This window comes from Netta rufina, assembly GCF_964035555.1.
Source record: "Netta rufina genome assembly, chromosome: 8".
NCBI classification, from domain to species: Eukaryota; Metazoa; Chordata; class Aves; order Anseriformes; family Anatidae; genus Netta; species Netta rufina.
Genome location: NC_140131.1, coordinates 19,490,761 through 19,518,637, shown reverse-complemented (window position 1 = coordinate 19,518,637; position 27,877 = coordinate 19,490,761). Strand labels below are relative to the sequence as shown.

The following is a 27,877-nucleotide window of genomic DNA, read 5'->3' as shown; positions in this document are numbered from 1 at the left end:
TTATACAACAGCAGCTTGAAAATTTGACATTTCCACAAGAAGTGTTAGAGATGTTGGGGGTAGGCTTTCTTTGTTCATTATCTCATAAGTGTGGCTTAAAATACTACTAGATTGTATCTATTGTGGTCAGTCCTTCATGATTCTCATCCTGGCTTTTTAATTGGGTGTGAGAGAGAGGATGATACTGGTAGATTTCTTAAAGTCTAAAACTGGAAATACTGATACAGCAGTTCACTAGCTGTATAGCATGTAATGCACAGGCAAAATAGGAAGAAAAAAGAGCAGCGCACATGGTTTTAGAATGACAAAAGCGGTTATTCAAAATCTCAGAGAATAGGACTTTGATACATGTTGTGCAGAAACAGTTGTTTTATTTATTTATTTTATTTAATTTTTCCCTTTTGTCATAGTATTAAGAAAATGGAGAATGGTAGTGCCGTTTTGGGTGGTTATCAAGGGTGGTGAGTCAGTATTCTCACCGCCAAACTAGTCGCGTATGTCAAGAAAGACAGTTCATCAGGTTTGCGGGTGGAGGAGGCCTAATTTATCCAGACTGGATTGTTTGCTGTAGTAGTAATGTTGTCCTGGGGTGAAGCAAGGTGAATGTTCTGCTTCAGGTTGTGGTGGTTTCTGTAGGTGGTTGGAGTACTTTGAGTTCTGATTCTTCCTTGTGTCTCTTATCTATGCTTAATTCCTTTGAGCAAATATTACATTAATTGTTTTTCTTTTAGAAATACTTGGTGTGTACAATATGCATGGGAGAATATCTGAAATGCTTTTTTGGGGGAGAAAATTGCTGTTGCTATGTAGATCCTATATATATATTATATAACATATATATGTATTATATATATATATGTTATATATATATTAGCTTTAATTTTACAAGAGATGTTATAGGGTAGTATGTGGTAATGCCTTAGATTGCAAATTATAATCTAGACCTGTTTAAAAAGCAGCTGATTCCCCTTCTTGGCAAGGGATGAAGACCCTGTTTGCATAGGTTAATTTTTTGGTGTTACAAGAAATTTGTCCCTCACACACTGCAGCAAACATTCATAAATTTGTTCAAAAGAATCCAGAGGGCAGCACTGTACAACTTGGTTTCTTTCAAAGCATTTTATTATATAAAATACTGTATGAGCTCTTCCTGTCACTTTTGATCTGAATGTGTGTTATATATGTTTGTCTCTCTTTTGAGCATGCTGTTGTGCTCTAGATGAATGAGCAGGGGTGTCTAGTCGTCATCCTCTTGCAAGTTGCTTGCAAACCTTCACAGAAGAAGGGTCAGGAGCTATCAAATACTGCATCTCTAAGAGACCTAATAGAAGGGAGATGACCAGAAGTAATTGCCAGGCAGAACATAACAGTGGTTTCCCAACATCCTGTTGCTGCTTTTCAGTAGAGAACTGGTTTGGGCATTGAGCAGGATGCCCAGGTGAAGCAGTAAGTTCACCTGGGGAGTTCAGCTTGCCTCTGTGTCTCCCTCCAGCTGACTCACTTGTCTGACAGGAGATGCCAGAATAACTTCGGAGCAGCAAATGATTAGAAAGCCACAGGTGGTCTGGCCCTACTCAGGTGCTGACAGCGTGGTGATATCCCTGTTTGTTTACTCCTTTTTCCACATTCTGAATGATGCCCACTGTCAGTACTGTGCAGCGTGAACTGACAGTTCGGGTACGTGGGTGACCCAGCCAGGAAAGAGGGGTGCTGCTGGAGAGTTACAGAGTTAGCTACAAGATAGTTAACATGTCTTGCCACTGAACTCTTACAGGTGAACAGCCCAGATATATATGGTAAGAATTGTCTGCCTCTATACAGTCAGTCACATATTTAAAAAATATAAAATACTTTTTTTCCTACTGGCTGCATTGCTGATAATCCTGTTTATGTGGCCAAACCTCAAGATTATCCAAGGATTGAGTGCTAGAGTATAATGGCCCACTTTCTTCCTTGTCTGCAGCAATGTGTGTACTCTCCTAGTCTGTGTTATCTCACTTTGTTTGCTAGATACGATTTGGAAGTGTTGGCTTCAACCCATTCAACCCCTTTGAAGGCTTCCTAGATAGGGAACAGCCCCTTGTTCTGCAGTTATAACCAGTGGGAACACTCAGGCTGACAGATACGCCATCCCACCTGCATTCTGGTATCTATCTAATGGCAGGAGGTTTAGTGGAGGACCTTCAACTCTGGAATTTGCTCTGTTAGTCCAGTACCATCAGTCTGCTGATTTTTGTCAAACCTTAAAAGGCTCGTGTTTGTTTAGACTTATCAGAAGCAGTTAGATTTTTGGAATTACACTGTGTTTAGAAATACTATCTCTGAAATCACTTCATTTATCAAGCCATGCAAGTGGTAAAGCTGCATATGACTATAGCAGCATAAATCTTGGCAAACTGCTTTAATATATGATATCATATTGCACTAAAGACTTAGGTTGTCTTGTTGTCAGACAAATGGTGTAACGGAATCTTTTCATCTTCTTTGATCCCTTTAATTGTTTGCTATCATTTTATTCTCTAAATAAAATGACTTGAATAGCCTGTAATTCTTATTTCTAAGTTTCCATTATTATGGGTAGTATTTTGTGATATTTGGTTTTGTTTGGTTTTGCTACAGTTGTAATGGATGTATGTACAGGAGGTAAGATTTTAAACTTGCTGTGGGAACCTGAGCTCTGAATAGTTGGTATACTTGTCATGACAAATCCATCCTTAGTGTGACTGATACTAGTTCTTCTGATTAAAGTTGCTATGAACAGGTCAGATATATGGTAGAATTTCATTGCTATGAAAAACATATCTCTCACTAGCCCCTAGGAAATTTGAATTACAACTTCAAGCTTTGAGTAGCACCTGTATTTGGGGGGAAAAAAAACAACAGCTTGAAATTCCTTTCAGCGTTTTGTTTCAATTTTTGATGTATGATCTCTTTTTCTCAAGATTTCGTAAAATGAACAAGCGTCTGGTTCCAAGAAGACCCCTGAGTGCCTCCCTGGGCCAGCTGAACGAAGTGGGCCTACCTTCAGGAGCTATCCTCTCGGATGAAGGGGGAGTGGACTTGCCCAACAGGAAAACCTCTGCTCTGCCAAATGGAATTGTGTCATCAGGCAGCACAGTGACGCAACTTATTTCTCGAGGGACCGACTCCGGTTATGAAACTGCTCTGAAGCCAGGGAAGATGGACCATCTGAGTAGCAGTGCCCCTGGATCCCCTCCTGACTTGTACGGGTCTTCCTAACTTGTTGAAAGTGTCATGTGTGTAAATATGCAGTAGAACCAAGTAAACCCATTCTCTAGGAGGAAAAAAAAAAAAAAGAACATTTTTTTTGTTGTTCTTTAGTCTGGGGGCTGGTGTTGATGTTTTGTAGTGGTAGAGTGCAGTAGAAAACTAAAGCTAAAGCTGTAAACTGCTTTATGTCCCTGGTTGCTTGTATTTTAATTGGAAAACATGATGAAAGTCTTCACAAGGTGGAATATAGACAAGGAACCAGTGAGCTATATCAGGCCTTAATGTGCAATGTCATCTTTCTACTTTTTAGGTTGGAATCTGTCCCCAAGAACTCTATTTCTGCCTTACCAGTGAACCCTCATCCTGTGCCTGCTCGGGCACCAACAGATCTGCCTTCAGTGTCTGTCACAAAGCAGTTGCAAATGGTACCGCGTGGGTCTCAGTTGTATAGTACTCAGCAAGCAGATATGTTTTATCAGGATCACAGAGGAGCTGCCCCCCCGTTTGAGCCAGCACCATACCAACAAGGTGAGTTTGAGACCAAGTTCTCTGTCTCGTTTTTGAGTTTCATGCTGATTTTATTCTTCCTTCCCTCCCTGGTGTTTACTTAAGTTACTAAGTTAGAGTTTTCTTATGTTACATGAGCCGTGGGAATTAATGTGGTTATGGTATAAATACAATGGAAATTGACATGTCTGACATACAGATGTATTAAGCATGTAAATGCAGTTACTGAGCTGCCTCTCAGCAGGCTTTTTATGTCTTGACTGAAGACTCTGTTCCTGAGAAGGGTTTATGCTTGCGGGGTAAAAGTACTCATTGAAAAGTGTATGGGTATTTCAGAACTGTCTTCACGTGTGTGAGATAGTTAGAGACAAGTGATATTAGAAAAGTGCTGGGCACAAAAGAAAACAGTATAAAAAGGAAATAAAGGGAAAAGAAAAGGAAATAAGGGGAGAAGTTGCAAGTATGTAGAGGCCAAATGGAGAAAGAAAATAATGAAGGGGATTTTTAAAAGAAAAGGCACAATTATAAAGGTAGGGAATGATGTTTGTCTTGTAATGTAAGATTGGAGACAAAGTGAAGATAAGCTAACATGAAAGGAAAAGAAGGAATGGAAAAACTAAAGTGGGAAGAAAAAAAAAGTTGCAGAGCATTTTTGGGGAACAAAGCTTATATTTGACTTCTGCGTGCCAAAGAAGATCTCGGTTGTCCACAAAATTGAATGTGCTCATTGTTAGTGGTGTTCATGTGTCCATGTATGTATTTGAATTATCCAGAAGTGCCAGATAAATTACTGTACCTTCTGGTTATCTGAAGGTTTCAATCTTAGAAGTCATTGGTGGTTCAGAGTATTAAAATTTGCATCTGCTGTCCAGGAGGCAGAACAAATCTTTACTTTCTATGAACGGTTGTCATAATTACATTCTGTATCTTGTTTGTCTCTTCTTGTTGCCTAATTTCAGGAGTTTACTATCCTCAGACCATGTCTCGCTTTGTGCGACCTCCTCCATCAGCTCCTGAACCTGGTCCACCTTATCTAGACCATTACCCACCCTACCTGCAGGATCGTGTGGTGAGCTCACAGTACACACAGCCGCAGCAGTATCCTCCTATGGGACAACCCATTTACCCACCACACTATGACAGCCGTCGTGTGTACCCCCCTGTGCAGCCATATCAACGAGAGGAGATGGTCCGAGGAAGCCCTGTGCCTATTGAAATTCCCCAAGCGGCTGTACCCTCCTATGTACCTGAATCCAGGGACAGATACCAGCAAACAGAAGGTTATTGCCCAGTGGCTCCACATCTCAGTCAGATCAGACCTTCATGCCACAGGGTATGGTTTTTAAACGGCATTTTTGTAGCTGTGTCTGTGAGAAATAAAAATGAATTACTTGAGAAATTGAATATTTTTGCAGTGAGGTGATGGGTTTTATGAGCAATTACAAGCTTGAAGTTTCAGAAGGGGGTGGATTTAATAAAGCTGATCAAAAACTGGGAGGCAATCTACTCACTGGTTAACTCAGTAATTGTAATCAACTCGGTAACTGTAATGATGTTAACGTGCAAATAAAAGCAGGATCCAGTTTAGTGTTCGAAGTAGATAAGTATAATTTTCCTCTTCTTGCAGCATATAGCAGTTATGCTTTGTTTGGATAAACAGCATTTTCTAAAGTAGTAATTTTGTATATTAGTACCTCATAAGTTTTGTAATGTATTTCTGTCTTTGTTTCAGCCTCATCCCAGCCTGGATGAACTTCACCGACGAAGGAAGGAGATCATGGCCCAGCTAGAGGAGAGGAAAGTGATTTCTCCACCTCCTTTTGCACCTTCACCAACCTTGCCTCATCCTTTTCATTCGGAGGAGGTAAGCATATTTTGACAAAACTGATTCAAAAACATGTTTAGAAAACACTGAGTTTGTGTGTGGTGAGGAGTGAAGATAACATGAAAATTTTAACAGCACAACGTTGGAAAACTTATGGTGGAGAGATTTTGTGTTGTGGGTGGGAAGTCCTTATAGTGCAGCCTTCAATCTGGCTGGCTGTTCTGTGATCTACCACTGATCCTACATGATCTACTTCTGGTGCAACCAAGAGAATGAGGTCAAGCCATTATTAATTGAAGGAGTCGGCCTTTACAGCCACTGGACTTTGCATCGTTTACTCCTGACATGTTTAGAATTAAGTAACAGCTTGCTAGAAGTGTTTTTTGTTTGTTTTTATCCAAGGTTAAAATACCACTTTCATACTGGCCAAGTGAACAGTCAGCACTGGGAGTGTAGCCAGGTGATTGGAATTTTGTGCTTGTTGTGGTCCAACTCCAAGTGGATCAAATTTTAAAAATAAATAAAAATCCTTGTGGTGTTTTTCTTCAAGTTCTCTGCTGTTGAACTAAGTAGCTGTGGCTGTGAACGTGCTTCTTCCCCTCACTGACAGAACCAGATTTTTGTTTTTGTACAGTACTTGGATGAAGACCTGAAGGTAGCTGGGAAGTACAAAGGAAATGACTACAGCCAGTATTCTCCCTGGTCCTGTGACACCATCGGCTCCTACATTGGAACCAAAGATGCAAAACCCAAAGATGTTGTGGCAGCAAGGAGCGTGGAGATGGCGGTATGTAGGGATTAGGGGAACACAGGAGGAAAATTTATACCTCTGTGAGTTGGGACGGCCTCTTCCATTTACTTTCCAGGATGATGGCAGTGATTGTGTTTAAGCTCAAAAATGCGTTGTGGTCAAAGAATGTGTACAGAGTGGTGATTGTGGTAGCAGTGCTACTAGCTTCTACTTAAATGTTTCTTTTGTGATTTTTGTGACCACAAGAATACCCTAAACTTGCTTGGAACTTTTCAAGAGAAGTGTAATCGTAACATAACACTAGACTGATTCTTCCTGAAAATTATTTCAAACTGTAGGTTCTGCATATTCCATCCTTCGCTAAAACTCTGAGTGTCTATAATCTTATTTTGTGCAGCTGCTATTTTCCTGGTGCAAAAAGAAAGAGGCAGGGCTGCTACGGTGTTATTACTGGGGATCTTGAATGGAGGAAACAAACGAAAACCACTGACTGAAATACCAATGCTATTTTATTTCTTTTTTGGTTTCTGCTGAATAGCTTTCTTTGAAAGCCTTGAAGGAACTGTGGGAACTGGGAACAAAAAGAAGGCTTTCTCCTGGAGAAAAAATAAAAAAAAAAAATCTAGAAAAGTCATTTCAGATGCAGCTTTGGTTCAGTTTTACTTGGCCTCTACTGCTCTGTACTACAGAACGTATTTGGCTTGAGTCATAACACTGTCACAGTTAGCTTGAGGAAGAGCTGAGGTTATGCTCAGTATTTTCTTACTGCTGTTGAAGTGGCAGCCTTCAAGGAACCAACAGAAAATTCTTGTATTTCACTCTTACTGCTAGAAAACTGCAAACAGACTAACTTAGTTGAGAAGAAGCAGCCTCCTTTTTCATTGCTAACGTTCTGCCCCAGAGCTGTATCCCAGGAAAACAAATGGGATCTTTGCTGCTTTTCAGGTTTTTGTCTCTTCACAGGGAAAAAAAATTCTCAGGAGACCTTCTCTACAGGTGGCAAATGAATTAATTCTTTCTCTATTTATTGTTGTTCATGTGAGATTCCTTTTCTTAAGGATAAGAGTAGTATCATCTGGGACTGTATTATGTTGGATTTCATGCAGGTGGCACTTTAAATGGCGCTACTTTCTTTCCTCCCCACTCAGTAAAAAGAAACAAATTAGAAATGGTGCTAGCATCTGACAGGCTCAAGATTAAAATGGCACAAGTTTTTTTTAGAATTCTGAAGTAGATGTTGTCTAACGGTTCTTTCAGTTTTAGCATGTTAAGTTTCTTCAGTTTCCAGCTCAGTAGTGATTTCTTTTTACACCCACTTTATTCCTAATTAGCTATGCTACTTTGTTTCCACCAGTCCTTGTACCCAATGAAAACTTGTAGAGTTTTAATTTAATTTTGCACTGAAGTAAAGTTGTTTTTAACCCTTAACTATTGGGTTTATCTGTTCATTTGTGACCCATGAGGGTGTAACTCTGACTTTGAGTTAGAAAGCTGGACATTCCAAGCAGTACTACTCCTTAAAGAAAAATCTGACTATGGGAAGATGTACTGGATGTGTCCAATACAAGTGTTCTACTGAATAATTCTCATTTTGAGTCATCTGCAGTCTGTTAGATGATACGGGCCTTAAGGCTAGGCTTCAGAGGAATTTCTTTTGAACTATGAAAGGAATGTATATTCCTCCATGATGCCTACTGATCTCTTTGACTTCGTTCTGGAGTTCTTTCTCTCTTGTTCAAGTGAACTTTCTCTCTTTACTTCCTTTTGCTGCTGCTCCTTTCTATTGGTTTGATCAGAATTAATCCTGCAGCTTTCACAGTGGTGGTACTAACGGTTGGCTCAAGTTAGGCTGTTACAGAGGTGCGAACTCTTAACAATGGAGTTACAAACTGCAGAACAGGAAGTGTAGTTGAAGGGTGAAAGGAATCAAGAATATGAGAGAGATTGCTATACTGGTGTCAGCTTGTTATAAAAGCAATGTGTTTTTGTTCTCTTCTGGTCAAGTTCTTGACTGCGTTTCCCATCTCTTGTAGAATGTAGATAGTAAAGCCATGCGTGACCAACGCTTGGACATGCAGAGAAGAGCAGCAGAGACTGGCGATGATGACCTCATTCCATTTGGAGACCGACCAACTGTGTCGAGATTTGGGGCTATCTCTCGTACTTCCAAAGCAATGTACCAGAATTCTGGTCCCATGCAGGCCATGGCAGTTCAGGGAGCTTCCACCAAATCGATTATTTCAGGTAGGATGTGTGCTCTGGGATTCTGCAGGTTGTTGCTATTTTCTTCAGTGCTACAGTATAGTGCAAGTTGGAGGCAGCCCTTATCAGCTTGTTTCTTGTCTAAGAAATATAAATCAGATGTATGTTAAGACACTAAAATAACTGTAGACAGGGCTACGGGAGACTGACAAGCCCAAAGAAAAAGGCTGCACGACTTCCTGTTCCAAGGACAAGTTCGTGCACAGGTAATGCATTGGTAATCTGGTGTCACTGTTCTGGAAAAATTACTTTGTTCTGTTGGTCCCTCTCAGATGAAGCTTTCTTTAAATTTAAATTTAAAGCTTTCTAGAAACCTACTGCTTTCTCAGATATGTAATGGAAAACCATCGTAACATAAAGTACTGTACTGCACTCATAGGTGGTTGCAGCTGCAGGCTTAATGCAGCTATAGTTTTGAGTACTGTTAGGAAAAAACAATAAACTAGGAAGTTCTTTCTATCTTTCTATGCATCTATTTTCTAAACATATGTATAGTATGGCTGTATATCGTACTCCTAAAGCTGCTCTCTTTTTTGAGGTGTACTGAATAATCTTTTTAAAAAAAAAAAAAAAAAAAAAGTAATGTATTTCCCCAAAACTTCCTTCTAGATTTTTCAGGTGTTAACTGCAGGATACAAAACCAAAACTCATTTGATTAATTCAAGAAACAACTTTCTAGACTTTATCACAGATAGAACTTGGCTTTCTATGAAGGCTTAATCTGCAAACTGGTATTAACTAAGTATTGCAGAATTATCAATCAACACTCAGGCCTTTTAGAGACTTGGGTAATAAAAATGATTGTTCTTACAGTGGCTGTCAGATATTTTCCCCTAGTGACCTGAACGTCTGAAGTCCTTCACAAACTTGTAGACGCTGGAGATGCTGAAGCTGTTTTTCCACTGAGAAAGTCCATAGCAACTCTTGTTGCACATACAGGAAGAGTCCTGCCTTACGCATGTGTGACTTCTCATGCTGTATTTTTGTGTTCATTTCAGAAATGGAAATATTAGACTTCTGTACTCTTAGAGAGCTGGCCTTCCTGATTATTTTCTAATGTCTGTCTTGCTCTGTGTGTTGAGGGACAGTTTTGCAGGATTGCAACATGATTTTTTCTGTTCACTTGCAGACTACAGTCCTTATGGAACTCATGGTGGCTGGGGAGGCTCTCCTTATTCTCCCCATCAAAATATACCTTCTCAGGGACGTTTCAATGACAGGTAGGAGTGTTTTGTTTGTGTTTTTTTTTTTTTCTTTGCCATTGTCTAGATCTTCATTTTATCTCTTCTTGTGGCAGCTGAGGAAATATTTTTTGAAATCTCCTTACTTTTGAATATTTTTCTGATCCCAAAGGGAGAGACTGTCCATGTCAGATGTGGCTGGTCATGGAAAACAGTTGCCTTCAGCTGAGCGGGAGCAGCAGCTGCGCATGGAGCTGCAGCAAGTGGACCACCAGATTAGCCAGCAGACACAAATGCGAGGACTAGAGGTTGGTACCATCTGTAAGGGTGTTAAGGAGTGGAAGAGAGAGATGAAGCTAGCAAAGCTACTTTACATATGCTGATAATCCTTCTCCGACTCTAATAATACTCTGTAGCGATATTTAATCCTCTGATGCCAGTCATCAGACCTGTGGTACAAGTGTAAACTTGTCTGCTTAGCAGCAGAAACTTCCCTACTCTTCGCATTATGGAAATCAACACCATATTTGAAGCTGCACTCTGTGCTCATTCATGTTTGCTTTCATTATCTCTCTCGCTCCCCCTCTGTTCACCTGTTAACTCAGAGGCACACTTTTTTGATGTATCTGTTCCTCTTGGCTTCACTGCCATTGAAAATGTCTGATTTTATGTACAGAAAGCTTTGACCTTCATCTGTTCAGTGTTTGGCTTTGTGTTGTGCCTGTTTCTTCCTAAATGGCTTAAGTCACATGAGTAAAGAAAATAGATATTAAAGATGTTTAGCTTGAAAACTTAAAACTCAAAAAACTCAATATTTTGTCTCCTTGTTTAGAACAAATGTAGTCACTTGAAAAACAAGGAAAGATGGGAGTCTGCATTTGTAAAAGAATTAATGAGCTGATACTTCTGTTCCTATTTTGTGAGAAATAGGAGAAATGTCAAGGCATTGTGAAACAATGGATGTACTAAAGCTTTAGTTGCATTTTTTTTTTCCTTTCCTAGGAAAAAAAAATCAGTACATGTTCTGTCTACAAAAAACCACATGTATTCTAGATGCCTCAGCCACTAGTCATATTAGTGTTTTCCTGGAAGGAACTGCTATAAATGGTGGATTGCAATTCCCACTGAAGCTACCGTTACCTGATAACTTCTGTTATGGCTGAGGGGTTATTGCAAATTTGTCTTAATAGCTAACAAATTTGAAGTGGCAACAACAGTTAAAAGTAGTAGTTACTTGGAGTATAACTTGTGTTTGTGTTTGGGAACCAGAGGAGGAATTGTTTTAAATTTTGCATGACTGCCTTTGCCACAACGGAAGAGTATTGGAAAGTTTCAACAACCCGAAGTGGCCTGCCTCTCCTCCTCATTATTATTGCAATTGTGTCAGCGTTAAATCCTCCGTAGTCAGGTTTGAACTTTGGTTTGCCATAATTTGGATTTGTTGGAACTTGTCAGTTATTTTGAGTAACAACAGATTTGTCCCTTGCGTTCAAAGATGCAACTAGGTATTTGAAATCCAGAAGGCTTTATTAATTTACCTGTTAGAAGGTTGTCACAATCACCAAAATCAGTCTGAGCATAAAGAACTAGATTATCTTGCTTTCTTATCAAACAAATGAGCATTTCTACTTGTTAGCCCAGCCAGACGTTTGGCTGCATGGAGTAGTAGATAGTGTTTTCTGTGTTTATACGCAGAGCACAAACATAAGGAACTGATTCCCAGATGTTTCCAGTTTTTTTTTTTAAGTGCCTGACATGGTTACTGCCTTTACTTGGCTGCTGGTAGCTTGCAAGGGATTGTAGTCATCTGACCTTCTTTGTTCCTGTGCTTCTTTATCTGGGTCAGTCGAGAGCTACGTATTGATGTCCACCTCTTACAACATTTTATGTGACTTGTACTAATACTGAACTCTAATGTAGAGCTTTGAAAAATTCTACTAGTATAAACAAAGCAGCAAGTTTGCTTATCTGTTACCTTTTATTCAACAAGTAGCTCACAAAAGAGTATTGGTTTTGCTCATGTGCTTCACCTTAATTTCAATAAGGAAGGGGTATGCAGGGAAAATCCATGTAAATTCATTACAGTAGACGCTATTTCACGTTGCTTGTTTAAAAAGGAAAAGACTTGGCTGCATGGAAAAAGAAATGTTTAAACTTGCCTTGGAAGTGATTTCAATTGGGACCTTTTTAAGCATGGAGAGAGAGTACTCGGTTTTGCAAATAAGCAATACTCCAGAGTTATGGCCTAGTGCCCTTTCTGTGCTCAGCGTGCTGTGTGCTCAGTTGTGTATGTGCTTGGCTTTATGTATTTAGGCTGGTAGTAACAGGCTGCTGTTGCAGAGGGAGGCGACTACCCTGGCAGGCCAACCACAGCCCCCACCCCCACCTCCCAAGTGGCCTGGGATGATCTCAAGTGAGCAGCTGAGCTTGGAGCTACACCAGGTGGAAAGGGAAATTGGGAAGAGAACCCGTGAGCTGAGCATGGTGAGTGCTGCGGGGCTGGGAGGCAGAGAGGTGGAGCAGAGGGCCGTGCAGATGGCTGCAGCCCTTCCACCCTGGCAAAAGGCTCTCTGCTGGATGACCATAGGTGGAGTCCCCCATCTCCCTCATCACTTCTCTCCTCTTCAAAACTTCTAGAGACGTTTCTTGTTTCTTCTTTGTGAAGAACTTGAATTGGAGACACTTTAAAATACTTTGCTGTTATTTTGTTGCTGTTTGAAAATGTGTGGCATTGAGTTTGTTGAAAGCCTTGAGTTGTCTCCGAGGTCACTGTGCCATGAGATTTGTAAACTGCTCTAATACAGAAAACATTTTCTGCAGGTACAGGCTAGCATTCAGTAGTCTGTGTGCTGTTACAGTCTGTGGTCTTTGCTTGTTGTTACAAGAATTATCCCTTCCTTTCAGGAAATACTGTGTCCTGAGAGGATAAATGTGTCTTAGCAAGTCTCTCGTCTCATGGCTTTTGTGGGCTACACTGTACAACTCCAATTTACAGGCTTTCATCATTGGTCCCAAAGAAAAAAGTCTCAATTTTTTTAACACTATGTTAAAGATTTTTTTTCTTCTATCCTTTTTTTTTTTCTAAAGGAGAGCCAGTCTTCACTGGATATAAAAAACAAACTGGGCACCACTAAACAGACAGAAAATGGACAATTAGAACCGCAAAGCAAGGTTCCAGCTGAGGACCTCGCACTAACATTCAGGTTAGTGAACATGGGTCTTCAGTCTCCCTTTGCGCAACAAGAGAGTGATTTAACCAGAGGCAATCTCTGATTTATAAATAATACACCTTGCTAAATCATCTCTGATATGCAAGCACCTACTAGAAAAAGATCACACCCATTAAGGTTTTATAGCGCTTGTTTGAATTGCAGCTGGCAGGTAACTGTATATCAATTAATGTAGCAGAAACAATGACGTATTTGTCAGACCAGAAGTCCATCTACTCCGTATTGGATGTTTAGTAGGGTGAAGTAGGAGAAGCACAACAACTATAAAAGAAATTTTTATCTGCTGTTTTAATTTCAAGGAAAAGAAATGTTCCAAATGCAGCGGGAAGTTATTCCACCCAGTTAAGGTTAGTAATAAGAATGTTTTCTAGGAAGGTATATTGTAACTTTGAAATGAAGTTTACTTTTATTAGTAGGCAGCAACTTTTTACCACAAATGCTGGGATTACTTTAATCTTTTTATTTCATACTTACGTGAAGTAAGTTGTTGGCTAGCAATGCTGGGAGTCCATGTAGCAGCTGTTTTCTGTTAGCTACCTCAGTCATACTTAAACAGAAATGCTCAAGTGCTGCAGATACTTCATTAAGTCAAGTTTATAAAACTTCACATGAGCGGTTTGGAATCTGCATATTTATTCAGAAAGTGTATTTATTCAGGAAATGTATCCATCTCAATAGCTTATGAAGTCCACGCTTCTTATAACCAATCCTTGAGTTCTGCTCTGCAATTAGCCTTATTTTTTTTCTCTCTGATACTTATCTGAAGCATAGGAGGCGACCTGTTGATTGGACAAGGCTTGTCTTTACATGCCTACATGTGTTCAGAACTGTTTATTGAGGTGCTACAGCAGCAAGTATTGAAGTCCTTTTGCTTTTTTTTTAAAAAAAAAAAAAAAAAAAAAAAAAAAAAAAAAAAAACCTTGAGTAATTACTTCTCTCTACCCCCACCCCCTTTCTCCTTGCAACTTTCTTTCAGCAGTGATGTTCCAAATGGATCTGCCTTGACACAGGAGAACATCGGCCTCCTGTCAAACAAGACAGCATCTCTCAGCCTGTCAGAGGACCCAGAGGGAGGAGGAGACAACCACGACTCCCAGAGAGTGGGAGTTACACCCACATCTGCTCCATGAAGTGAGGCCAGCATACCCCAGAGTTTCTTTTGCTGGGGTGTTGTTAGCTTCCATCACGTTTTTTTCCAGGGGTGATTGGAGAAACCCAGGAGTAACAGCAGTAGCAGAGCAGCAGGTCCAGAGGCAATGTGCACAAACACAACTACTAGAAACAAATCCTGCACATAGTTCACATTAACGCATTTTTTAATTAAAAAAAAATGAAAATTAGCAGTATCTGCAAGCGATTCAAATTAAATTTGTTTTTGTTCTGTGAATGAACTTTATTTTAATAACTTTGGACGCCTTGGGTCCCAGGGCTTAAAAAAAAAGATATTATATATATACTCTGTTTGATTAATTGTATGATCTTAATGAAGTAGGTTTTTCTTTTATTTTGGTATTATTACATAGCCAGTGCATAGTTCCTTATCACTTTAATTTCTTGACAAATAAAACAACCTGGCCACTTCCTTGTGTGATCTAAGAGTAAACAAGGAATGAGGGTTGGAGAGTAGCTGTGAATTGCAGTGTCAAAAGATGTGCAGCAAGTTTAATTCTTAAAATAAATCTTTCCCTTGTAGCTAGGAACTGAACCTTAGGTTTTGCAAGACTTATTCTTCTTTAAATAATTTAAATTTAAAGTACAAGTGACAGAATCTTTTCAATGCAACCAGTGCAGTCCATAGCATAAGCCCTATCACAGCACGTGTGATTAAAACAAGAACAAAAGAAGTGTCCAATACACATTTTATTTAAAGGTTGCTGGTGTATTGTTTTCTGTTGGGGCTAAGGCGATCAGCTGTATGCAGACTGATCTACTACAACATGGGTATTTCTGAAGCTGGTTAGCTGGGGCCTGGGGTAAAGAGGCTTGAGTACCCAGTGAAGGCTGTGCAGCACAAGCAAGGCAGAAATAGCAAACAAGGAAAACATAAGGCTGTGCAGTTGCTGGAAGGATGTTAACGGCAAATGAGTTGCTCAACTGTGCTGGGTCATCCAGCATTTGTTGCTTTGTTGTTTTTGTTGTTTTGTTTTGTTTCCAATTTTCATTGGGCCTTTAAAATAAGCATACCCGAAGTCTGTACAATTAGGTTAATGCTAAGGGTCTTTCTGACCTCTGCTTTTTGAAGCAGATCTTTAAAGTGTGCCACCCTCTCAGCAACTCTTGCCTTTGTTATTTCTTCACTGCTATTTAATTACTATCAAAACATCATAACTTCTATGACCTGATTGTTTTCTTATTTCTGTTCAATGGTACACCAGTTAATTAGTGGTAATGCTGTTGTGAGAGCCTTTTTCTGAGAAGAAAGTCATCTTTGATTTGTGCATGTAAGTGATAGTAATCTTTCAAAAATATTTTTTTCTCTTTTAAGGTTCCCATTGTTTAGGGTCTGTGTACATCAATATCAGATGCCTCAGAATCAATTTGCAGGTTATCTGTCACCGCTGCACTGAGTCTTTCCTAGATTCATGTTTCACAGGAGGAAAGTTGCATCAAAAATGCCATGTAAGCTTCAGCATTGATTCTGTCAATAATAGTGAAAAGCAACTTTGGCTTTTTAAGCGTAACTTGGAAAAAACATAAGCCTTTCTAGATCTGTTTTCTTTAAAAGTTTTAGAAAAAAAAGTTGTTCTTGCTGCACATTTTTTTTTGACTTATCTGCATGCACTGGGGTGAGACCCTGTATACAAAGAACTCTGTGGAGATTAATTTTCAAGTGCTGCTCCCTCTGCATCTTCTTGGCCCATTCTCATTTTTTTCTTTCTGGGTTAGACTACTAAATCAGAAAGCACTGGTTATGTAATAAATTACTGCATTGCTTTGGTTGGGTAAAGCAAGAGTTAATAATTTTCTTGGTTTTTAGTTTTTTCCTTAACCTTAACTCCTGCTGAGGTCATAGCTACCTTGGGCTAAGCTTTGCATTCATCATACTGTTAAATAAAACAAAATGGGGGGTGGGAGGGGATACAGTCCCACTATTGCCTACCAGTAGGAGAGTCCAAACAGAAGACTCTTTTGAGTAGCAATTATTTAATTTGCCCAGTCAAGGCACCGCGTTTGTATACTATTTCACATTGAATTTGATTATGCCCTACAGACCTGGCTGGTCAAAGGATTTGATACACATATTGGCTTGGGATTCGAGCTTTCTTTTTTATTTAAATAAAAATTTATATATAAATATATATATACATATATACATAGTTATATCTGTATATATATTGGGTATGTTTTAAGAATTTTTTCGCATGAGCGCAGCTGTTGTGATCAAATGTCTGGGAGGTAGAAGCACTGAATGAAAATAAAGGCATTTTTCAGCACACACCCACCTTCTCCATATGTCTTTACACAGGTTTATTTCTCTCTTAGTTGAACTTTGGCCTCTTAACTGCTAAGAGTAGTTTTGAAGCTTGCTTTTTTTTTTTTTTTTTTTTTTTAAATCCCTCTAACTTTCAGCAAAGAATCGTCTTTGCACTAGAACAGCTTCGCCCGCCCCCATCCATCCATATCTCCTACCTGAAGCCTGGCATTCCAGCCGCTCCCTTAGGAGCTGAGCAGAACTGGGCTAATGCAGTTTTGAGCCTGTCAGGTCTGTTCCTCCCTCCTCTGCCCTGGGCTTGGTGATGAGTAGAGGGTTCCCCTGGCAGCATGCTCACCACTCAGCTGCCACAGGCACCCTGCTGCATTCTCCCATCCCTAAGCGCAGAGCACCACCGTCAGGTCAGCCACCTCCTGGCTGATTTTAACTCTTCTTCCTGCTGTGTCTTCATTAACACAGGGAGCTTGTTTTAGCTGAGATAATGAGTGCAATATTCGCATCTAGGAGGACAAGCCCAGAATGTACCTTTTCTTTGATAGCAGTGGTTTTTTATGTAAACTGAATTCAGTTTATGTAAACTGAATTGTCAAAAATGGTTATGATGAATTTGAAACTACAGATTCATTTTCAACACTAGGAAGAAAAATGTGGAGGGGCAAAATACTTTTCACCTTTTATTACTTGTGCCAGCTATTTTCCTTTTCTGATTGATTTACCTTCCTCCCCTCCCCTTCTCTCCACTTCTGCTCTTGGGAGGTGTTCTATTAATAGTGAAGCTATTCAGATTGCCTTTACTGGCCTACGTATGGTGAATGCTTCCAAAACCCGTGGATTAGAAGGGAGACCTTACTGTTTTTTTTTCTTTGTCCAGCTCTCCATGCTGTACTTTGTGCATAGTGTCCTTGTTGTGATCAATGTGTCCAGGTGAAAGGCCTGTTTGCCCAGTATTATAGTTCGGCTTGTTAAACAGTTTGTTTAATATCTACCAACAATATTGATTTTTGGCTTTGGGTTTTTTCCCCTCTCCTGCCTTTTCCCTGCTTCCCTGGAAAAGTTGAGTTGACTGAAGTCGAACAGCAAAAATACAGTGCATGCTTTTAAGTCTTTTTGAAAGCTGCACGTAAAATTTTCACTTTTTCTGAAAAAGCATGCTAATAGCACTGATAGTACATGTAAGGGAAGCAATTGTGGTTACAGCACCCCTGGAGCAACTCTATATTGCTTGGTCCTATCATGGCCACGGCTGTACAGAAATACTGTTACCTGAGTGAAACTGGTCTCACCTAGGCAGTGGCTCAGTCCCTCCTACTGGGGCAAGTAGTAACAATGCTACAATACCATTAGGGCACTACTGCGTTATTTAGTAGGTAGGCTGAATTTTGTACTGCAGTAGACATCTGTGAACACTTGTTGATACGGGAGTTTCAGCCCCAGCATGGACAAACCCCTCAGAATGGGAAGCTTCAGGTGTTAGGTTAAGCTTTAGTATGTCGAACAGTGATTCGGTCATTGTAGAAGTGGTTTGTTTTGTTCTGTAGTGTTATTTTCCTTCTTCCCTTGTAACCATCTCTGCTTCTTCTCTTATGTCCTAGTTCTCTAAATAAGAGAAACCTCCACGTCTTCATCTGCTCCTTTTGTGCACTGGTGTATCCTGTCCCATTTTAGAGCAGCCCTTTTTTTCTTTAGATCAGAGTACCTTTCAAAACTTGCAGCACTGTTGTCCTCTTTCTTCTCAACTCCTTTTGTCTAGTTTCCTCTGAGCTTTATTCTCTCCCTTTTGTCTGTACCTTCCTTTCTTTCCTTCTGTGGCTTTCCCATTCACCCTCCCTGATTGTGTAACAGTGACAGCTTGCTGCCTCAAAACAGAGCATTCAAATGAATTCGCTTAGCCAATAACTTCTGTGAAGTTGCCTTTTCTAATGGTGTTATTACTCAGTGATGCACAAATGTGATATTGCCCCTACTGGTAGGCAAACGGGGGATCTGTATAAACATGGTAAACTGCTGTTTTTCTTTAAAGGAGAGCCAAAGACTTGTGCTTTACACTTTTTTTTTTTTCCTGGTGTAGCCATTTGATTGTCAAATCTTTGTAGGGTTTTGTGAGTTGACTGTATTATCCTAATAGAAATTTTTTAAAGTTCCTGATTGTCAAGCCTTATCCATGCATTGAATTGTGGAAAATCATTCCATGTAGTCACGCGATTTGCAATGTACTGAGATGTATCTGGGGTATACTGACATGTTTTTAGTCTCACGTGCACTCCCCCAGCTGATGGAGTGGCTCATTTAGAGAGGGAGAAGGAACAGAAGTTTTATATTGTCAAAGAAGCCTTGTCTTAGTTTCAATCTAAATTGACTTGAATACTGATTTTAAATCTCTTCAGTTACGGGAAAGGATAATGTGTGGTGCAGATGTGACTGTTAAGCCCATTGGAACTGAAAAGATATGTCAAACTACCATTACATTAAATTAGATGTGGAAGAAGCAAACTTGTATGATGACATTGTCTCATGATGGCAAGAATTGAGTAAGGTGGGGGCAAATTCTTCTTTAGAAAAGATTAGGAATGAAGCTTTTCATTGATAATACAGTAAGTCACTTGCATTTCCCTTCCTTGATCTAACTTAAACTCTTGCAGACTGCTATTAAGGTTTTGGGGTTCAGAGAGGAATCTGAGTAGCATAATTGCTGATTTCCATTTATAATCTGGACTATAATGAAGCAGGTTAGAAGGTGGTGTCCTGAAGAACCCTAGTACAAACTAGCTGTTTCAGAGCCGCTTGTATGGTCCAAGAAATTCAGTACTAATAATCAGGAGGCTCAACAGCAGGAGTGCCAACTCATCTTCTCTGTTCTAAAGTGGGAAACAAACAAAAAACACATCAGCAGTATGCAAGTTTGGTATATGTCTGTGTGTTTGAAGACGTATTTGTAGTCTTAGAATACCTAGAAGGAACATCACAAGGCTGACTGTGGCATGATCTTACTGTCATACTCAAGTTTTGTCATGTTTAGAAAACACACACTTCCAATGCTGTTAGCACTGACTTTTTTTTAACAAAGTGTGTCGGCAACTTAATGTTTTGTTTGATAATAGATCAATTTCCTTGGACAAAAAAAAAAAAAAAAGGAAACAAAATTCTTGAGTTGTCTAAATAGGAATTTAGAAATGAACTGGAAGAACATCTGCCTTCTTTGCGTGTAAACTCTGAATTTGAGGAAAGTGAAACAGCTCTTCTGAGCCACCTCTTAAGGTATGGCCTTGGTGCTAGAAGTCAGGTGGCTGGTACTTGCAGGATGTGAGCACACAGGCTACGTAGCTCAAATTGATCTTTCTCAGATCAAATGTAATCTAAAATGTTAAACCTCATTGGGGATTCTCTTTTTCATACTCAACTGTTATCAACTGCATTATTTCCTACTGAAAGGAGGATGAAAGAGGCTGAAGAGCGAGTTCAAGTTACATAAGTAAGTGATTTAGGGGAATGTTATCCCAGTCAAGCCTGTTTACACAGTTAACATGTGGTCTTTATTCTTGTGTAGGAAGAAGAATGTAGCTGTTCAGTGTTGTCACAGTCTTCAAGGCACTTATTGTCATGCAGGTAGAGCCTTGATTAGCAGGGAAAGAAGAGCAAACTTAATTTAATAATGATTTTTATTTTTTTAAATGGCAAGTGTAATATCATTCTGCAGAAACTCTCTGAACACTATGGTAAGTGAAGAGGGTGCAGCTTTTTACATCCCAGCAGCGTGTGGGAATTTGGATTTGTCTGTATCCTCTTCTTTCTGCATCAGGAACATCGCAGTCATTTGAAGCTTAGAATATGTGACCACAGTAATGAAAATTGGATGTCTGTAGCTTAGTAACCTAAATAATTGTTTTTTTCCCAGGTAATCTTTGCAATTTCAGTGAGTTTATGTACGATTTTAGTGCAGATTGCCAGGTGTTCAACATTTTGGAACATTCAGGTACCTAACTTCATCCAACAAAGTGAGTATCTTTGGACATACAGGTTGGAAGTTTTCGTACTCCAGGAAACAAATGAAAGTTTTAGAAACACATGTTATCAGTTTCAATTTAACAAAACACAATCTTGGGGAAGGTAGAAACAACAGGTGGTGCAGTGTCTCTGAAAAGAAGAATAATAAAAAAAGATGATGTGATTACATATGAAATGTATATGGGCAAAATATATATCTGTAAGGAAAAAAAATCTTGTGGAGTATTTGATGTTTAAGAAATTATTTGCTTCTTTGTAATGTTAAATGGATTTACTAACTCTGTGGCAGACAGTACTCACAAGTCTTTGGCATCCAAACCAGGTTGTGTACTGGATGGATCCCACAACTGGACGTGTGCACTGACCTCTTTATTTCTAGCTTTTTAAAATGAAACTTGGCAGCAGTACTTCATAAATGTATAAAGCAACTAGAGACAGAAGAGAACACTGTTCGCATCGCAGCTGCTGCACAGTTTACCAATTGGTACATTCAATCCACAGCCTCTCCTAAGGGAAGCTGCTCTAACATGGGCAAATCTAGCACACCAAATGACTTTGGTTTTGTGATTTTAAGAAGTTCCCCTTACCCCTTTTGGCCTCTGCTTGCTGTGTAAACAGCCTCTATGCTAAGAGAAGCTTTCCCTGAAGTCAGCTTAGCAACTGTACTGGAGCTTGATTATTTTCCCTGTTTTCTATAACCGGTAGCATAGTGTGGAGAGCTCCTTCCCCATTGTGTTTGTTGCTATGGGGAAGAAGAGGTGAGGCAAGGCATGCGTGGGAGGAGGGAGGAAGAGTTGCGGGATCTGTTCTGTGACAGTTCCCCCCCCCCTTCTTTGAAATCGTCTGCTTCCAGTTGTGGGATTTCTCTATAGATGACATTTTTTTCTCCTGTTTTTGTAAGCCTAGTTTTCTTTGATCTTATTAGTTCTGTACAAGTCTCCCCGAGACATTCTGCAGTCATTATCACCTTTTTGGGTGGAGTTTATTTTTTGTTTGTTTGGTTGGTTTTTTAAATAACTTTTTAACATTGGTGCATATATGCTTGGGATAGAGCTCATGTAATTTTCCAATCGTATTGATTGTATGTGATTGTGCCCTGCAGAGGTATATTTAACAAAAAAATAAATAAAAAGGATAGTCTAGGTAATAAAGGAGACCGTGAGATTTGTTGAGTCAGGTTATGAACTATTTCTTGAATTTATTTAGGACATTGGATAAGTGAAATTCCCTGTCTGCTGTTCTCAAAAGTCAATGCTAAACAAAATGTCATTATTTCTGTTTATTGAACTGGTTCTTTAGTTGCTTTTCTCCTCCTCCTGCTGTTTTCTTCCTTTCCTGCTTTTCTTCCCCATCCAAAAAAAAAAAAATCTTGAGCCTTATGGGGATGGCTGACTGTTGGAGTGCTGTTGTGAATATGTATTGTTTGTAACTACCAGAACACTTTTACTAGGAGTAGAGATTAAGTAGGATGTACGAGAAGAATTCCATAAACTGAATTCTTCGCAAATTCAGGGGAAATTTGAAGCTTTTTACATACAGGTCTAGTCGTGGGGAGACACTGAGGCCTGTAAGGCATTGAGACGTCTTCCCTTGAAATGTTAGAGGCTTTGCTGCCTGTTGGAAAGTCTCTGAGATGACAAAAAGAGCAGAGGAGTTCACTCTGACTCCCTGTGTCTTTACTCCTGCAACAGACTTTTTTAAATGTGAAAGAAAAGCCTTTAGGTATTGTGCTGAAGTGGAACAGAGCAGATTGAAGGAGGCAAAAGGCAAGAGGATCCAGAGATCCAAAAAGCAGAGTTTGTCTCTTTTTTAACCTGTAGAGCCAACAGTGTTACTTCTTACTAAAGAATGGGGAAGCGGAGACCTGTTGTGTGTGCATGGTGGTTATGTAGAAAAAGCCATATGTCAAAATGCGATTTCTTTCTTCACCTTGTTTTTCTCCCTCCTAAAGCTGACTCAGCCTCTCCCTGCTTCCACATAGTGTGTAAGGGTCCTTTGAGCTGCAGATTCAACAAACAAATACTTTATTGAGTGGAAAGGTGGTGATTCGCTACTTGGTTTGTAAATAGATGAAAGTGTCTACAAGGTCGTATCTGCTTTTCTGTCAGCATTTATATTAAATGATAAATTAATGGTGAACACTTTGAAATATCTCTCATTTTCTGTCTCGGATGAATGTACCTTCTCTGAAATGGGATGTGATGTCCTGACAATTGAAGGCTTCCTTCAGACCAAGGCAAGTTTATTCTCCGCTGTGCTGGAGCACAAGCGATGCTGAACAGCAGAGAAGCCGTGTGCCTCTCCTGGGGTCTGGTCTGTGCTCTGGTGGCTCTGCTGGTGTAAGCTAAGTGGCTCCTTCGAACGAGGAAGGATATTCAGAATAATCTCCTTTGCTACTTGGAGAGATCCAGCATGAGGTGCTCACTTGGCTAACCCAAAGCCCATCATTGCCGTTAGGGCCCCTCACGCTTCACACAGCTGAGCTTCCTCACTGGAAGGGCTCGAAACATTCAGTTCCTGTAAAGGGAGGTGTGTTTAGCTAGCAATCCAGCAGAAAAATAGGCGTTGCTACTGGTGAAGGCTTTCTTTCCCATTCTCCCACTGGTCTGAGAGTTGCAGGACGCTCAGGGGCTTTAATAAAAAGCTGCAGAGTTTCTGTCAAGCAGTTGGTTTCTAAAAAAAAAAACACATCTGCAGTGCTGTGGAGGGTCTGATCCCATTGGAAAGGAGCGGCTTTAACTCAGGAGCTTTGGGGAAACTGCATGGCAAGGAGGGGAGGCTGGTCCGAGTGGATGGCAGCTGCTGGAAAAACTTCTCACCTTTGGGTGGGGATACCAGGAGAGGAGTGAGCTGCAAAGCCTGGCCCAGAACTTGAGATTCCCTCATCCCACCTTGCTCAGTGTGTCTTCCCTGAGCACCACCACAGAACAGCAGTGAGCACTCAAAGCACGAACCGAAATCGATGTGAATTTGCTTACCTCTCAGGTATGTTTAACGGCTGTCTCTTTCTAGGTTCTTTCCAGGTTCTCCAAAACGAGGGCCGTGCAAGCACATTCAGAAAACATGACTCGCCTCTCCCTGCTGCTCTCAGTCGCTCTCAATAGCTCAGGGCTCTTTTTTGTGAAAAGCAGAGCCCGTGATGCTCCCGCAGAGCTGGCAGGGAGCCGTGTGCTGTGTTGAGGGTGCTCAGGGAAGGCAGCAGCACCCTGACACGACATCCCTGGCTGGGCCGTCGTTGTCTTGTGCTTTCCCTGACCCGTGAGTGCAGCTCTGACTCCCCAGCTCTTGCCTGTGAGTGCAGCAGAGACTGCAGGTGCCTGATCCCCTTTGCCCCAGGCTGCCCGTGCTGTAGTTGGGTTGGGTTGGGGCAGCTGGTGGCTGCTCGGTGTGAGCTGGGACCCCTCTGCAGCTTTGGGAGAACAAGTCTCTGCCCTAGCACCATCAGGCAGCCAGGGACTTGCTGTAAAGCACTTGGCATTTTGGATGCTCCCTTAGGTACAGCCCAGGCACCGCTGCTGAGTTGTTGCTTTGAACTGAACCCATAATTAACTGGCACTGAAGTGCTGCACCTAGATGCTTTTGTCAGCCACCCTTTAGGGCACAGCTCGGGCAGCTTAAAGATCCTGTCAGCCCTTCCCCAAGGGTTGGGATACCTCGAGGAAGCAGCTGGCTTGCCTGCAGTGTGGATGCCGGCAGTTGCCTCAGTTTGCAAGGAACGTGAAGTCGCAGTGCTCCTGTGCCTTGTCACACTGCTGGTGGTTCATTCACGTTAGCCCCAGCTGTATGGGGTGTGCAGAGTATGGAGGTGTTTGCTCGTGGGTTGTTTTTTTTACTGCCTTGAACTACCTCAGTGTGGGACGAATGGAAGCCTGTGCGTGGGTATCTGCCTGCTGGGAGTGGAGACTCTCTGATTCCCTCTGAAGGCTCTGGGATCTGTGAGCCCGTGTCTCGCCTCAGCACATGGAAACCAGCCGCCTCATGGAGCACCCCAAGCAGGTACAGCGTGCAAGCCTGTCCTCACAGAGCACATTTTACCTCCTGTACTACCACGTGGCCAAAAACACTGCAGTGAATCCCCGCCCTGCATCACAGATCTGCTCTGCTGGGTGCTTCCTGCCCCGGCCTGCATCAGGCAGAAAGCAAACATGAGGGGCTTGTGGGTTTGGGTGTGCTGCTGGGCACTGTTTGGAGGGGATCCTGTAGCTTCTGTGCTTGTTCTTGGTGAAGATCCCCCCAGTTTGTGGAAGAGATGAGAGCAAGCACGAAGGTACAGCAGGTACGGTGCTCGTGTTGTACAAAGCCACTTTGTGAGAGCGGCACTTGTGGCCACGGGCTGTGGGGGAGAACCCCTAAAACAAAGCTGGGTGCAGAGCATGCCATCCTCTTTGGCACTTACTTCCCCAGTCTTTGTCCCATTTAATTCCAGTCTGCAGCTGTGTTGTCCGCTGAGACTTTGGCTCTTACTGGGCCAGTAGCGGTTGGCTTTGGTGCCTGCAGAGCCGGCCAGCTCCTGCGCTGCCATGTTCGGAGGCAGCGCCGCTCCCTTTATGGGGCAGCTGTGTCCTAGACTGGAAATCTGTTGCTCAATGCTGCCCCCAGCACTGCTTGGGCCAGGGTGGAGGCTGTTAACCCACAGCTGCCCAGCTGTGCAAGTGGAAAGGTGAGGGGATTTAGGAGGGCGTGTGTTGGAAACCACGGGGCAGGAAGCGGGGTGGATTGTCCTACATTGTGCCCATTTGTTTGGGAAACGGACTGATGGGACAGTGATAGGGCTCGGGGCAGAAAGAAGCATTTTGCTGAGTTATGAGATGCTAATGTGAGGTTTACAAATACCTTAGGATGATCAGGTTTTTATTTGCCCTCCTGAAAGTTTTTTCATGAGCAGTTAATTTTCTTATTGGCAAGAAATAGGCAGCTGGCATTGGTGTGCGATGGGTGGTCAAACTTTCTCTTGTCAGATTGAACTTTAAAACCTCTTTCAAACCAAACACTGTTTTTTTCTGCTCTTTGCTTAACCTTCTGCAGCTGGTCATCAGCCTTTGGCCTCAGCATCCTACTCCCCTCCCACCCTCTGCTTTCGTCTGTGCTCTGCTCAAGCACAGAAACCCAGTGGGGAAACTGCTTTGGACTGATTTGGGCACCCTCAGGTCTTGAGCAAGACTGCCTGTCTTCTCAACAACTTGTCTTTACATCCCAAAAGCAGAAGGCTGGAGGCAGCGGGCCAGGTAACCAATTCCACTCTTCTTTCATTTTTAATTAACTCCTTGTCACAGGTTCATTTCCCTTTGTAGGAGCCTGTGAACCCAGGCTGCTGCCAGCCTGCTCTCTTGCTCCGGGCACGGGCTGGAGGAGCTGTTTGGAGAAGGCTCTGCCAGCCCGGCTCTCACACGGGCCTGCTTGGTGCTTGTGCTGTGCTTGGGTCTTGTCCCTTGTGTGCACCAGTCCCTGAGCTGGCTGGAAAGGAGCAGTGCTGATTTGCTCTCTGCTCCATTTGGGGGCTCTCAGGGGATCAGGGAAAGCTCTTTTTGAGCGCATAAGTCATCTTCAAGTGGTGTGAGCTGCTGGACTGCTTGGTACTCCCTGCGAGTGCTGCGAGACGCTCATGCCACAGCAGAGAGCGATGGCAGTTTCAGCCCGGCGTGTCTGGGGGAGCTCCCCAAGCTGGGGGCTCTGAGCCCCGTTTGTGGCTGCCCTTCCCTGTAGAGCCGAGCGGCGGCAGGGTGGGGATGTGCTGTGCTGGCTGCAGCCCGGCTGTGTCACACGGCAGGCGTGGGCTGGGGGCTTCTCTGCCTTTGCCTGGAGTCTTCTGGTTTCGAGCTGATTCAGCAACTCGCTTCTTGGCTTTCTACACTTCTCCCAGAAAAAATGAGCCCTTCCCAGTTTGTACATTCTTCCCTGCCAGTAACCCTTTTTAGACAGCGATGTTGCTGTAATGCTTTTGGGATCCTTCCAGGATGAGAGCGGTTGCCATATGGATGCGTGGCAGTGCTGCAGGGGGAAAGGGGAAGGCGAAGAGCTGCGGAGGGAGGCGGGCCGCTTCTCAGCAGAGTGACACGGCACTGAGCTGGCCTCAGCTAGGGAGGGCTCCTGCTCTGACGGGCAGCCCTCCCTTCTTGTAGAGGGCGTTCTCTGCAGGCCTTGTGTTTCCCCTCGTCCTGAAAATGCTGTGTACGTGCACTGGGTGGGCTGAGCTGGCCAAAGTGGCTGATAAATCTGAATTAAGGCGTTAAGTGTAAAATTCTGTATCACCTCCTAACTTACGGAGTCGGGACTGTACCATGCAGTCTACACGTGCTCCCTTCCCCTGTGTGCTGGGTTTTATGCGTAGCGCCAGGCGCCATCTGCCTTTGCCTTGAAAGAAGCAGGCAATCGTGCTTCTTGTGACCATACCTCTCCCAAAAGCGTCTGAACAGCTTTCCTTTCTTTTCCCCTCCTGCCCTGGGTGGTTTTGGTGTCAGGGCGGCTGACTTCCTGCCTGGTTTAGGTTTTGCTCTTCGTGGTGTTGCAGCTGCTCTGCACACCCGTACTAAACCTTTTGAAAGATAATCTGTTTGTTTTTACCACCAAGAGTGGCCATGGCCTGAGCAAGAACATCTTGTTTTGGCATGTTTTCTTGCAGTGCTTGTTGCTATGCTATTAGCTGGAGAGGGCCCCTCAGGGCTCAACGCAGCCTTGGTGCCAAATGAGGTAATCGCTGCTTTTGCAGAAGAACTGGAGCCCAGATGAAGTTGTTGCTCAAGAGCCCGGTGAGGGGACTGTGAAGGAAGGCAGAGGTCTCCCACATCCCAGATCACCAGGTGCTGCAGAGACGGGCGGCACCGGTGGTGAACGCAGCTTGTCCATGCTCCGGTTCCTCACACGGCAGCGCGGTTACTGCAGCGCTGAGCGCACGGGGGCAGGCGGAGACCCAAGCTGGATGCTTCTCTTCCACAGCGGGCACGTCCTGGGCAAGCTGCCAGCCCTTTCCAGCAGTTGTTTCCCAAGCTGCTGTGGCTGTGGTCTGTGAGCTTCCTCCCGCAGGACACGTGAATAAACCCGACAGAGTCACGTAAAGGGCATCTCCAAATCACTCCGTGCAGAAGGCCTTGCGTGCTGCTTCATCAGCCCCCGCATGGCCAGCAAGGGTTTGCTGCCAGTGCTGGTGGGAGGGGCATCCCTTGCTTTAGCAGAGGTGGAAATGTAAATGATCTCTGGCTTTCTGGGAGACTTTTCAATACCTGTTTTTGCTGGAATGTGGTCACTGATGTTAGTCTCACCTCCTCAGGTAACAGGGACAGTCAGTTTTTATCGCAGCATGGATGGGAATAGCTGCAATACCCTGGCTACACCATATGATCGTACATAGTGCGCTTTTTAGGGACTGAAGATGCTCAGCGCTTGGAAGGACTGGAAGAGGGGAAGGAAACGGTCAAACATTTTGTCTAAGGCTGGCTTGTCTGCCAAGCTTGTGGCACC

At 42.4% G+C, this 27,877-nt stretch overlaps 1 protein-coding gene across 9 annotated transcripts in view; it reads left to right on the top strand.

Annotated features, from left to right (window-relative positions):
• Positions 1 to 22,555, top strand: part of RC3H1 (ring finger and CCCH-type domains 1) — a 62,171-nt gene extending 39,616 nt beyond the window's left edge. For 4 of the 9 annotated variants that reach the window (XM_084291473.1, XM_084291469.1, XM_084291471.1 and 1 more), the window contains exons 10-20: positions 2,943 to 3,224; positions 3,542 to 3,759; positions 4,698 to 5,071; positions 5,471 to 5,602; positions 6,198 to 6,350; positions 8,348 to 8,558; positions 9,706 to 9,796; positions 9,930 to 10,065; positions 12,071 to 12,241; positions 12,845 to 12,960; positions 13,964 to 22,555. In XM_084291473.1, the coding sequence (XP_084147599.1) occupies positions 2,943 to 3,224; positions 3,542 to 3,759; positions 4,698 to 5,071; positions 5,471 to 5,602; positions 6,198 to 6,350; positions 8,348 to 8,558; positions 9,706 to 9,796; positions 9,930 to 10,065; positions 12,071 to 12,241; positions 12,845 to 12,960; positions 13,964 to 14,117 (2,038 nt within the window). In that variant the 3' untranslated portion in view covers positions 14,118 to 22,555. The remainder of the gene's footprint in view (positions 1 to 2,942; positions 3,225 to 3,541; positions 3,760 to 4,697; positions 5,072 to 5,470; positions 5,603 to 6,197; positions 6,351 to 8,347; positions 8,559 to 9,705; positions 9,797 to 9,929; positions 10,066 to 12,070; positions 12,242 to 12,844; positions 12,961 to 13,963) is intronic. The other 5 variants (XM_084291475.1, XM_084291474.1, XM_084291472.1 and 2 more) reach the window with 5 other exon arrangements.
• Positions 22,556 to 27,877: the final 5,322 nt, after the last annotated feature.